General features: G+C 42.0%; 1 protein-coding gene across 2 annotated transcripts in view; it reads left to right on the top strand.

The window, feature by feature from the left end:
• Positions 1-13,027, top strand: part of robo1 (roundabout, axon guidance receptor, homolog 1 (Drosophila)) — a 190,636-nt gene extending 177,609 nt beyond the window's left edge. For both annotated transcript variants that reach the window (XM_072392174.1, XM_072392175.1), the window contains 10 exons: positions 1,575-1,729; positions 3,609-3,995; positions 4,717-4,833; positions 5,710-5,851; positions 6,116-6,346; positions 7,007-7,485; positions 7,567-7,731; positions 11,287-11,562; positions 11,651-11,844; positions 12,792-13,027. In XM_072392174.1, coding sequence (XP_072248275.1) covers positions 1,575-1,729; positions 3,609-3,995; positions 4,717-4,833; positions 5,710-5,851; positions 6,116-6,346; positions 7,007-7,485; positions 7,567-7,731; positions 11,287-11,562; positions 11,651-11,844; positions 12,792-12,806 — 2,161 coding nt within the window. In that variant the 3' untranslated portion in view covers positions 12,807-13,027. The remainder of the gene's footprint in view (positions 1-1,574; positions 1,730-3,608; positions 3,996-4,716; positions 4,834-5,709; positions 5,852-6,115; positions 6,347-7,006; positions 7,486-7,566; positions 7,732-11,286; positions 11,563-11,650; positions 11,845-12,791) is intronic.
• The last annotated feature ends 723 nt before the right edge of the window (positions 13,028-13,750 follow it).

Genomic DNA, 13,750 nt, shown 5'->3' with positions numbered 1-13,750 from the left:
TGATTAGAGACTACATTTAACTTAAAACAAAATTCAGGATATTAAACCTCCTGAAAAAGATGAGAAGGGTTGGGCATGTGTACTTTTCTTTGACAAACACTAGGGGGAGAGCTGTGCCTTTCTAAAGTAGTACAGGGCAAAGGAGGGGTAAGGAGGTGCATTAAGTATGTAATAACACTACAGGAACAAAGACCCATGCAGTCTGCCAGGAGCCCATCCTCATTACATATGGTGGAGAGCCACTTCTAGCCACAAGGCTGTGCCATAGCATCACCATCAAACATTAATGGAGATACATATGTGCACATAGCAGCAAAAGCATACCTCTTGTGGAATGTGGAATGGTGCATTGTTTCTAAATGGTGAGTGTGTACAGAATGAGGCTTACCAAAACTCATTTGTATATCCATGGCCTTTGGCATGTCGATCTTATAGCTGGTAAATGGAAAAAAAGAAAATATGCATGCCATTATTGCCCGCTTTCTACTCAAGAGTACAAAATGTACTTAATGCAGCACTATGTGAGTGTTTTCATGTGTTAATGAATAGTTAGCTTGAAGCCATCAACAGTAAATCCATATTCATTATATTACCCAGTTGTATGATTAAATCCCGTATGCAGCGCGGATGTGTCAGCTCTGCACAAAAACAATGGTCGTTCAATATCAACATGCAACTGCCGGGGTGATTGAGGAGCTATTGTGAGATTGTATTTGGTTGTAGAAGACAAATGTGTTCATTACACAAAATGAGTCCAAGATATGAGTCATTTAGGGGGGAATGGGTAAATGTAATTCAATGCTAATTCAGTGCTGGGATGTGCAGAACAGGAGTCATTCAGTGCAGATTTGAATGCTGAAACAACATATGCCCCAGTAAGAGTAGAGTGCCATGTCTTTGTATGCTACATTCATTCACTGCATCAGCAGTATTTGGCTTAAGGTCAGAATAAGAATAAGTACAGTAAATAAGTGATCTTGTATTCATTTATTGTGTTGAAGCCAAGGAAATATCAGCCAAGGCATGAGGAAAAGATAAATATCCAGACAATAAACCACCAGGGTCCACAAAGGTTTCTCTGATGTACGACACCCCCCCCCCAAAAAAAAAAACAGTGTGCAACAATGTGCAGCTAACTTTTCAAATGAAATAACTATTGTGTAACCATGGAATCTACTCAGGGAGCTCTTGTGGTGCACTGCCTGTTCACAATGTGTATTTTGCAACATTGGGAGTGAATTTTATCTGGCCGTCTAATCCAGGCGGATCGCTAATACTCACGAGGGCTCAGAGAAAGTGTCATCAGCTCTGGGCAAGTCAAGCACACACAATCTATTTAGCTGGGCTTTTCTTTTTTTTCCTAATGTGCTGGTTTGCCGTGTGTTTGGCCAAAAGGCAAAAAGTATTAAAGCCGGATTTTCAGTTTTTCTCTTTTCAGCTGGATAAATAAACTCCACATAATCTTCTCTTTCAAATACTGCTCCTGCGGGTGTTTCAGTTCATTCACATAAATGTCATTGTGGTGTTGGCTTAGACTCTCACTATTGTCAAACATTTGGTTAAATATTTTACAGGCCTGGTTTGCTAAACATTGGGGATTCTGCCACTCAACCCTGGCTGGCTGACACATGGCCTAACTCCTGCTCCAACCACAACGACTGCAGCATCAACTGCTGCACAGCAGGCAATGGCAACAGCGACAGCAACTTGGCAACATACAGCCGACCAGGTATGAGTATGCCGTGTCATCTCTGTCATATATGAAGGCAGCATCCAAAACACTCTCAAAGGCAGTGTTGCAGGCCTTGACAAAATAACTGTAGAGATAAGAAATGTGGGAGCTGGGGGAATCTGCAGCGAAAAAGGAAGTAAAATCTTATATCTAGGTTAGCTCCCTAGAGAGCTGTTGTGTGCATCTCCCTTCACTAGGCCTACACAAAAATAATAAATAAAATAATCCTGGAGAAATATTAGGATTAAGAGTGACTGTATGCTTGTGCGTTTGAGTTATTTGAGGTTAAAGTAGAGCTGTTTTAGGCAGGAAATAAAAGGAGTACACTAAGCAGGGCTTATAGTTCGACTCTGTTGTTAATCAAATTGCTCTGCTGATTTCCATACAGTTGTTATAGCCGGTAATGTAATTTCCCCTAAGTGCTCAGTTGTTTAAGAAATGTGCAGCGGGCAAAGAGGTCAATGCTGGACTGCAGATGATGCCCAGAAGCAGGGAAAGAGAGAATGATGGAGGGAGAAGGGATACACCTGGAGGAGCAAATAGAGAAAGGAGTGATTAAGCATAAGAATATGCTTAAAAAAACATGCACAAACACATGTATGGGCAGGAATGACAAGGAATGAGATGAAGCTAAGAAGGGTAGGTAGAGAGAAAGGACACTTAACACCAGCAGATGGTCTTTTAGTTTATTCAGCACAGTTGTCAACAAAGAGAGGCAAATTTGGCCTTAGATTTTTATGCACTTCAGCTGTAACATATACACACTATACACAGAGACCTACATGAATGTGTAGCCTGGATAACAGAACCTAATGTCATTCATTTTCAGCCGTGACCAACAAACCTAACTGTGGAAACTTGGACTGCAATGAAATGCTTTATGTTCTAAATTATGCACTTTGGGGCTATGTCTTTAATAGCAGCACATAATTCCTATCCAGCTGTTCGACCTACTATCAATCCATCCACTCAATAGTTTCTCTTGACTTCCAGCCTCTCCCAGTGAGGATTAATAATTCATTTTGCAGACTGTACAGTCAAGTTTAGTTTTTCTTTGTGCTAATCACCCCTCTGAGGTTGAACGTGGTGTGAGATGTTTAACACGGAATAACAGGCTAAAGGCAGCCCTCACTCCTTGCATGACACCCCGCTATATGACACTAAGGAGCTTGCCAGTTGCATGCTTTGTGTGTGTGCCAAAACTAAACTCTTCAAACATTAAGAGGATCACTGACTAGGTGACAGCGCAAAGAAATAGGAGTTAATGTTTCTTGATCTCAGCCATAGGGGCGCTATCATACATCCCCCTTTGAAGTGTTGAGCTGTTCCATGCAACTGAAATGTGAGGCGAGTGGCACGAGCAGCCTGTACCTATGGCCATCTCTGGTATTTACCACAAAGTTGGCTCTCAGATCTGCAGGAGGATTTGAATATTTTATGAGCCAAGCAAAATTGGATCCGTCAGTGAAGCTGTGCTTTTACTGCGTGCCTCATTCCATGTCTTTGATACAGACGTCTCTCTGTCCCTCTCAATGAGCAAAGATGCTCCTACCGTCAGTTGGAAAAGAATAGATGATGCCCACACTGAGTCATTGCAGAGACTAAGCAAAAAGGTGTAACTCTCAAGTATCACTCACCTACAAAAGATTGTTATTTAGCAAACAAAACAGGCTTAAAACAGAACAAGAATCGTCTCACGTGTGGGGAGTGATCCTAAAAAGCATGAGATGAAAATGTCTTTTGTTCAAAAAGAATAAAAGTCTTTCAGCTTTACAGTAGATCATGTTATTTGAAATATTTTACTAAACTGGCTTACTGCTGCTAAGCTGATCAGCAGTAGAAACAATTGACTAAATACCCTCCTCGTATTCTCCAGCTGACTGTATCGCCAATTATAACAACCAGATGGAAAACAAGCAGACCAACCTCATCGTGCCAGAGTCAGGAGTCTATGGAGATGTAGACCTGTCCAACAAGATCAATGAGATGAAGACCTTCAACAGTCCAAACTTAAAAGATGGTCGCTTCTTAGGTCCAGGGGGCCAGCCGACACCTTATGCCACCACCCAACTTATCCAGTCCTCCATCTTGGGTAACAACATAAACTCAGACAGAGGGACCGGAGGGAGCGGAGGTGGGCTCGGGGGTGGAGGAGAAGTGAATGAAAAACACTGCTGGAAGCCCACTTCAGTCCAGCAGCAGAAACAGGAAATTGGATCTCAGCTGCAGTACAACATCATGGAACAAAACAAGCTGAACAAGGGTGAGTGTGTGGAATACCCAGCAGCCGTGGTTGCAGAGGTCAACTCCGAGCCATGATCTTCCTCCACTTGATTTTCCCCTCTGTTTTCTCCTCTCCTGGCTCTTTCAGCCTCACTGTGGATGCCTGTAGAAGAGTTTCACCCTCATTCACCCCTTGGCTCTGTCTCATCCTTTTCAGTCAACATAGACATCATCACTCTTTCTTTCTGCTCGTCTGTATGACATTCATCTGACCCCTCATCACCCTCCATGCAGTATTTTGCCTTTAAATCTGGACCAGGCTTGAATTGCTGTCATCTTACAGTATCGTGGATGCTGTATCGTGATGAAGGCAGTTGTGGGGGTTTATCTGCGGTATTAGATATATATAAAATAAAAAAAATAAAAAAGTAAGATAGAAAACTCAAAGATCTTTGAACAACGCTATCATTACCTTGTCGTACCTGCAGATGGGAACCACATCCGGTGTGATAGTTTTGATATTTTTTTGCAGATGTTGCATGTGTTCCATACTCACCTGAGAATAGTAAAGTGCATGCCTCTTGTCATGTGCAACTTTACACTGAGGTCAGTGTAATGTCATTTCCTGTGTAAAGTGATGGTGATCTCCCCTTCATTTCGGTGATCATGACAAAGTGAATAGCTTTTTTTAAGTGATATAAGTGGCCAAGATGTCTGCCTTGGACTGCAACTAATCATCCATTACATTCTCTCACCAACAGACCGCTACAGAGGAGGTGACAGTCCTATGCCAGCCACCATCCCCTACAATCAAACTCATGACAGCCACACTGGGGGCTCTTACAACAGCTCTGACCGAGGCAGCAGCAGCACCTCTGGTAAGACAGCATTTATAGCAAGGGTGGCTCCAGGATGGGCAGTCATAGGCAAATGAAAATGTCCATATACTATTCTTTAGGAGTCCAATCATAGATATTTTGCCATATCTTTGTTCAAAGAGCCAGACTGCTTTCTAGCTTATTATTGTTGTTGTGAACATTATAATCACATACACCATTTAGCTCAATTTTAAAATCTCTGTTTTCAAAAGGCAAAAAATAATTGTTGAGACGCTAATAAAATAGGCTGTAAATCTTAATTTGATTAATTTCAGTCTTAAGGAGAAACCTGCAGGAAATGGAAAAAGGCAGTCTGTTTCTTGTATTCTGGGTACACCCAAGGATGCTACAAGCTCATTACATAAAAGTGTCTCTTTTGTTTTCATTTTTTGTACACTGTTTGCCCTTGCTTATTTTCCATTAATTGGCTTTACTTAAATTCCAGTGTGGAGCAGCCTAATTTCATCTGGATCTCAATGTCCGTCTAGGGACAAGGACAAATGATTACACATTGTAGATGGCATGCAACACTGCCACCTTAATGCCATGTATCCATTCTGATATTGCATTTGAAGTTCAAGCCATTAGGGAGAGGCCTTTAGTGCTTGCTGCACATCACAGCTCATTGGTTCACAATTTTAATAGTGTGGGATTAATTTATTAACAGAGAGGTATATGCACACCGACGAAGTGGAGGGTTGCATGAGCCTCTGCACTCTCACATGTAAAATCTTTTCTGTCAGCCTTCTTACTGTCAATTTCCTCCACGTCATCTTGTGGTTTCTTCAGCATTAATGATGTTTTTCAGACACATAAGCTTTCATATCTGAAAGTGTCTTGTGACTGACCGAGTGTACCTTTTCTGTTTTTGTGCAGGGAGTCAGGGTCATAAGAAGGGAGTGCGCACGCCCAAACTACCCAAGCAAAGCACAATGAACTGGACTGACCTTCTGCCCCCTCCTCCTGCAAACCCACCCCCCACTCGGAACACAGAGTACACTCTATCGATGGAAGAAAGGTAGACACTAACAATCTAACCAGCATGCACACAATGTATTGAAATACTAGTCTATTCTCCTTCATTTTTTTCCCCTGTTTATTGCATTTCATTCCAAGGATTTGCCTCAGGCTTTTTCTGTCTATTAGTGCTATGGTTCATGTTAAACCCTGATAGAAGGATGGCATGAATATTTAGTGCATGCTTTCCTGGCTTCAATATATAAAAACATTCATTTCATTGAGTGATATTCAGCTAACGATGCATGTTTGTGTCTGCTGGCAGATGTGATCCAGACATGCAGTGCCCCATGCCCCCCTCTCACATGTACCTGCAGCCCGATGAGCTGGAGGAGGAAGAGGAGATGGAGAGGGGGCCCACTCCTCCTGTCCGCGGGGCAGCCTCTTCTCCAGCTGCTGTATCCTACAGCCACCAGTCCACAGCCACTCTCACCCCGTCACCCCAAGAGGAGATGCAGCCGATGCTCCAGGATGCACCAGACAGCCATGAACGCAGGTACACCCACTCGGTACAGAAGAGCTGTCAGATAGTGTGCTGATGTTCATGAAAAGCCTTTTCCTTCCTTTTTTTTTTTTTTTTTTAAAACCTCACAGAGCAATATGCTTTTCAGTGTCTTTAAAATCCACAGCTGTATTCATGATTAAGGCCCATTAACTCCAAAGTCTGTATATTGTACTGCACTGTCAGACCATTTTCAAAAGCATACCTTAGTCTTTAGAATGATTTCTTACCTTCCGGGGAGTCATTTGTAACGGTTCATTTCAATACAGGATGAAAAGAGTTTGAAATAATACAGTTAGTCCAGTTTATTTTATGACAGTACGATATTAAGTAGGAGCTGTGGAAAAACCTCTGTTATTGTGCAGCAAAATCATGACTTTGGAAGACAGTGGAAGATTAATTTACATAATTTGCATTTCAATGTTCTGGTTAACTCTCAGAACCAATGAACTGTCTAATGTTCCAAAAGGAGGTGTACCTCAAATGATAAAAACTAATATAAAGTACATGTGATCTTTAGTTAACTGCCCAAATAGTGAAAAATCAGTACTAATGTTCCATGATAATTGGCCCTATAGAATTAACTTTGTCTTTGTGATCCAGAATATTCCAGATTTGATGTGATACTGACAACGCACTTCTTACTTCTTGCAGGCGCCATGCTGTGAGCCCCCCACCCCCTCCGAGGCCCCTCTCTCCCTCACATACTTATGGATACATCAGCAGTCCACTGGCTGTGGACACTGATGGTATGGAGGAAGATATGTTGGAGGAGGAAGAGGAAGGTGATGAGACAGACACAGAGGTGGCCAAGATGCACTACCACCACACACACCCTCACCACCCCCAGATGCATGCACGAAGGTTGCTACTACGAGGGCTTGAACAGACACCTGCATCTAGCATGGGTGACTTGGAGAGCTCAGTGACAGGTTCCATGATCAACGGATGGGGCTCAGCTTCTGAAGAGGATAATGTCTCTTCAGGGAGGTCCAGTGCAGTTAGCTCTTCAGATGGATCCTTCTTCACTGATGCCGACTTTGCTCAAGCAGTTGCTGCAGCTGCAGAGTATTCAGGCCTCAGGGTGGCTAAATATCCTAATTCACAGGGCCAGGAAGTGGGAGGAGCTTCAGGTAAAGTGAGCAACTTCCAAAGTTGTTCATGTAAGAATTTTGATGAATGGTGAAAACAAACTGTTCTGTTTCTTTTTCCAGCACGAAAATACCAAATAAACCAGTCAGGCCACCGTCCCAGCAGCCCGGTGTCAACAGACAGCAATATGAGTAGTATGGCAGCTATACACAGGAGGCCTCCTAAAAAGCAAAAACAGCATCCTGTAGGTCATCCAGGGAACCAGCGACGTGAAGCCTTCAATGAAGGTACACATGTTTGCATCTAGTTCAGTGTTCATGGTGGTTCATGCACATATCTATCCATGTAACGCATACTACTGTAAGTAAGCTAAATAGAAGTTAATACAAAAAAATTAGCTTTTTGTGCATTGAATTCTCTAGCCCAGCAGTATATATATGCATAGCTCATGAATTCATAAGGTTCACAAATAAAACACTAGAAGCTCTTGCAGATATTTCACTGGTGTTTACTGCAGAAATAAAACTACGGCAGTTGTCAAGCCAAACTTTTACATAAAACTGTTTTAAGAAGGTGACTTATTTCTTCACTGGAAAGTTATGAGTTTATCTGACCTGCAGTAGACACCAGGCAGAGCGCTCTCAGTTTAGAGAATTTCTGATGGCGTGAACGGCTACTCAGAATGGGACCACAGAAGAGCAAACCCTATATATATAGTGAATTTTACACAGCCTAACTTTTGTAATAGATAGTTGTTTATTTTGTCACTATATGCACCGGGGCTGGTCAACATAATCCGTCGGGATACTGCTGACAAGTCTCAGTGCATCCAATAAACCTAAGCGAAGTGAACATTTTTAGGTTTAAAAAAAAAATAGTGACTATCTGATGCAAAGTTCATTATATGGCATTTGCTCATGAGTAGCTTTTAGCTTAGTTCTATGTCTCCATGATTTTCCAAATTTGGAGAATTCGGTCAACTGCGTATAAGTCAAAGATTACTCAAATACTTGACACACCCTGCTTCAAAAATGACAAAATGGCCATTTTATTTAGCTAATACACAGTTTGTAAAAAGGTTTTTCTTAAAATCCACTCACAACACTTACAGTTGGCTTGCATTGTGGAAAATTGAGACTTTGAGACTGACCATAGTTTGTTTTCACATGTGCATTATTTTCTGGCCCTCAGCTTGTTCTGTGTCTTACACTCGATCTTTTTTGTATCTTGCTTTTGCTTATGCAGTGTCCATGCACTACAAATAAATATGTCGTTATCAATTGTGTAGGTTTTCCCTCACTGTCTAGCCTTTATGGTGTCAGAATGTTCCCTCATCAGGTCTTTGATTGAATAAATGCAGAAAACACTAGTGTTGGATTTCCAGTCTCACTTTGTTTACTCTCCTGGAGTGTGACTGAACCTCCAAGACAGCTTTCACTTTAAAAGCCAACACACTGATAGAGAGACTGATGAGCAGCGACAGCTTAGTTTTATCCCACAGCTACACAGATGGCCAGTTTGTGTCATTGGCTCTCCCTATATTCCTTGTTAAGATATGGAAGGGAAGAGTGCAGTTTACTGTGACATAACGTCTGTACAGTAAAAGGGCATGGCTCGCAGTATGGGTATGTGTATGCTGGGAGCCAAACTTTTCATCTTCATCTCTCCTAATCTGTAGCAGTGCTAAACAGAGCAAGTGGTGGGCAGGAGGCCAGGGCCATGGTGGGTAGGCACGGAGGGCTGGCTATCTCAGGAGAATCCTGCCCAGCTTGGCAATTTCTAACACAGAGATATCTCTCCACTCAAGCCACTAATGAAAGTGATCCAGGTGCTTTAAAGAGCCACCTATCACAACAGCGGACAAACACAACCCAAACAGGCTAAATACTTGAACAGCTGTACACAGAAGAAAAAAAAAATAACCTTGTTAAATAAAAGATCAATTTACTTCTTACGGCATCATTTTTACACTGAAGCCTTCCAGTAGAAAGCCCACCCCTTTTTTGTGCACAGTGTGTCCTGTCCCAGCGCTGGCTCTCCTCTTAGTGTCAGGTGTCCTTGAGTGTTGGAGCACTTGACAGGGAGATTTAATATCTAGCTCACTGGGAGCCAGACCAGCCATACCGCTGCAGAATATCCAGCCCCCATCCTCCACACCCCCACATCCTGCCATCATCCTTATATCCTGGCCTCCTTCCCATCCTCTGCCCCTCCCTTTAGAGTGATCTCTCCATCCTACTTCCCTCTCTTCTTGTCTCATGTTCTCCTTCCTCTTTGTTTGAGTGGGGAGGGGTCAGACTGACAGCTCTACCGCTCTGTCTATCAGCGCTCTTGCTGATTGCATTTGATCTGAATGGATTGTTTTTCATTTGGAGGTTATTGCCTCCCCTGTCCCCACCACCCCCACCCTACATACTCTGTCTGTGGTCTGGAATACTACTGCTGAGGTTATAGGTGAGAGAAGGTGGCATGACATTAAAATACAAAAATGAAACACTAGCCATGTTTCCTAGGCATACAGTATGTATTCTGATACAATTTGTTTGTGCCCCAGCACCTTCCCCCTTAGTTCAAACTGCAACTAAGAAACATTACTCGACATACACAAGAATATGAATAGTAAAGAAGGCTCTAAAGTGAGAGAACCAGCCTAATCCTACACACCAACACCCGCACTTCCCCACTGTTTACCTCTTTGACAGTCATTTCACTCATGTGTTTGCACAGAGGGTTGAGAAATACCCGACTTATATTTCCCCCCTTCATTCATGTTGTGTTTCACTTTAATGCCTTTATCTACCTCAACCACTGAACGTAACCCTTTCCTGTCTCTTCTGATCTGTCTCAGCCTTGTCTGCCTAATTAAGCACAAGGCCCTCAGATTCATCCTCCTTTGCAAGCTCAGAGACACTTTTCAGACCTGAGCTCTGTCTTTGCCGATATTTCCTCGTAAATCTACCGGGCAACCTGCTCCTCCCTTATAGTGAGCTATAGCTCACACTGTGGCATTGATCGGACACTGACTGAAGCAGAACTCAGGAGGCAAGGCAGTTATTAAAAAACTGCAGACGCCTTTCTGCTGTATGATATTGACCGTTCCTCTTTTGTATTCAGGAGGGGTGGGTGAAGAAGGAGAATAAACAGAAAAGTCTACTGAAGCTCTACCTTTCAGACAACAAGATCAAGTAAAGACATCATCTGCTTCATTGGCCTCTCCAATGTCCAGTTTTGTCAAATCTTTAAAGTCTGCAAGGTAGCCTCTGGGATCAAGCAATGTGAAAAAGGTGGCTCTCACTATATTTATTAACTTTCAAATCCTACGGGGTTTATGTGCCTTGCTGCCAACAAAACCATCTTTCAGGTTGGAAGCTGATTAGAAGATGAAAAGCCATTGATCGAAGGCCGACAAGGCTTTTCACTCGCATTTTGTTTAGATGGCTGTGTGATGTGTGAGAGGCCAGGCGGCCCACTGGCTGGTCTCTTATGAATAATGGCTCAAGGACAAGTAGCATTGATTCATCGACAGGGAAAGTCAAGAAGGCTAGAGAGCCAGCTGCTGACCATCACGCTCCCCTCAAATCTTATAACCCTGGCTAGATTCAGCCTCTCTAATGACATCTGTTCTGATTTCTGTTCGGAGGAGTTTCCGGCCAGCAAAACTCTGTACGGCTCTGTGTAAATATACACACAAATCGCAGCTGTGTTTGTACATCTCTTTACAGGTGTGAGACAACTGAGTGACAGATGATACACACAAACGTTCCATGGTTTATAAATTCTTGTACCCCTGTCTTTAGCAGTATGTGGTTAATGTGCTCTTGCTTCCTGTGTTTATCCATCAGATCTCCCTCCTCCACCCATTCCACCTCCAGCAGTGCTTAAATCCCCCACGCATCCTGCCAAGGCCGCTCTGGAGGGTCGAGGAGTAATTTCCCCCAAAGCAGGAGAAGGTCGAGACAAGCGAGGAGGAACGGGTGCCTATCGGCCCAATGAGGGCTCTGACCCCAGAACCAGCTCATCTGAACGCAAAGACGCTCAGGACAGACAAAAGACTGCTCATGGAGGGAAAGGGAATAAACATGAAAGTAGCACTGCCAACAAGGCACGGCAGCACGCAGGTACTTAATAATCCCTAATTGCCACACTCCCTCATTGCCATAGGCTTTATTTTGAGCCTCAGGTATTTCAATTGTTCTCTGTCCCTAGGTTCAGAGGACATTCTGCCCTATAGCCGACCACAGTTCCCCACCATCAACAGCCCCCGCGACCCAAGCTCCTCAAGTTCCATGTCCTCCAGGGGTTCAGGGGGGCGGCGGAGAGGGGAAGGTGGCAGAAGGAACCCTGCAGACATGAGCCTCAACAGTTCTGGAGCCTTCCAACAAGGAGATGAAGAGCTAGAGGTACAAGTTGATGTCAACTACACGGATCTGCTGAAGGCCAGTAGATTTGACTGTAGTGAATTGTAGTGGTGTGCTGTCCAGCCACATGAGTTGGGCTCGAATCACAAATTTGACTTTAAAATTAGACTGAATCAATTCAAATAATTTGACACCTTGTACCAGTCACATATTTAAACTGTGTAACAAATCTTTTCATTCCCACAATCACAACTTGTCAGTGGTCTCATGTAAACAAAGACAGTAACCTGATGTGCATTGAGTTCTAATATTTTATGGTCATCGCCTTCTTAGATTTCAAATATGTTACAGATCTGATCTGATAAATTCAATTTGGTAGTACACAACTTAATCTCTTGTGGCATTCAAAACAACAATGTAACATCACCATTACCAATGCAGCATGATACAATCCTTACTTAATCAGAATCCTATTGTCCAATCCAACACTAAATTGGCAAAAAAAATAACAGGATGAATGTTCAATATGTCAAGATCCTGAAGTCATAATCTGCATGCAGTACAACGTCTTAACTTGTTCTTGTAGCTTTGTAAACATGACTGTTGCCTGTCTATTACTGTATCTATTGATCTGTTAAAGGTCACCTGATTTATACCTACCAATTAATTTTGTAAGGATACATGTTCAAGACCTGTGATTGATACTTTATTATATAGTTTAAATGACAACAGAAGCAAACAAAAGTAAAAACACGAGTGTAATCATTCCCGATTGAACACAGTCTCACCATAAAACCAATATAATATGAATAAAAGGTAATAGCAAGCACTATGGTTGGTTATGCGACACAAGATTTCTGCTGCTGAGAACTGGAATGTAACATCTACCCAGTTATATACTTCTGACTCATTACCAGCTTCATCTGTAGTAAGCCAATATTGGCCAAGACGGATTCTAACCAGTGTATTTGCTTTATTTTTCCACTCAGATGGTAGAAAGCTGAAGAAAAGATGAGGAAGAGGAACTGACCAGATTTTTCCAAGATTGGAGCACCACTGTTTCTCTCACAGTTTTAAATATCTCAGTATTTCATCATCATGTTGGCTGCCATCATACTGTGCATCAAGTGTTTCTTTACATCCAGAAAACAGACCAATGTTTTTTATTTTATTTTTAACTTATCATTTTCTATGTCCATTTAAAGAAAAAAAAAAGAAAAGGAAATGAGTGACGATAAAACAATGATGCATTCAAAACTAAATACGGAATGGTATATTTATGTTCAATTCCAATGCAATATGGAGTGAAATCCTGCTCCAGACATTGACATGACTCATCTTGCCTAAATAAGAACTATGGAGAGCCCATACAGTGAGATGTTACTGTAACAAAACAGCTGCAAGCAGAGAGGCGTGAACTGTCTGTAAATATGTCTACATGATGTCTCCTTATTTTACCCATTGTGGTACCTCAAAATTGTTTTCTTTGTTTTATTTTGCAGATTCTAATTTTATTATGCCAGTAAATTTAATTATTTTATCATTTCCATCCATGTTGTAAATTGCTATATTATTTAGTTCCCCCAAGAAAGTGCCACTTTCGGATTTTTTTCCTTTGTTTTTTGTAATGCACTGTTATGTTCTGTATTGTCATCAATGTTTATTTGTTTTACTTTGGTTTTAAAAGCACAATCACTAAACTTTTATTTTAAACCATTCTATCTATTAACCTTTTTGTCTTACTGGAAGAAAAAAGGTATGACAAGAGTCGAGTTAATCCTGATGATGATGTAGGTAAAGGTTGTTGTTTACGAAGGCTGTGCTTGAAAGGAGACTCCTTATGTTGTGATTGTCTCCCTCTCCAGTTCTGACACTAGCTAAAGTGTTGACAAAGACAGTTAATGTGAGTCATAGCTGCAATGTAAATATCCTTTTCACAATGACCATA

This window comes from Leuresthes tenuis, unplaced genomic scaffold, assembly GCF_036924035.1.
Source record: "Leuresthes tenuis unplaced genomic scaffold, fLeuTen1.0.hap1 SCAF_9, whole genome shotgun sequence".
NCBI classification, from domain to species: Eukaryota; Metazoa; Chordata; class Actinopteri; order Atheriniformes; family Atherinopsidae; genus Leuresthes; species Leuresthes tenuis.
The sequence above is the reverse complement of the archived record's forward strand: the minus strand, read 5'-3'. Positions and strand labels throughout refer to the sequence as shown.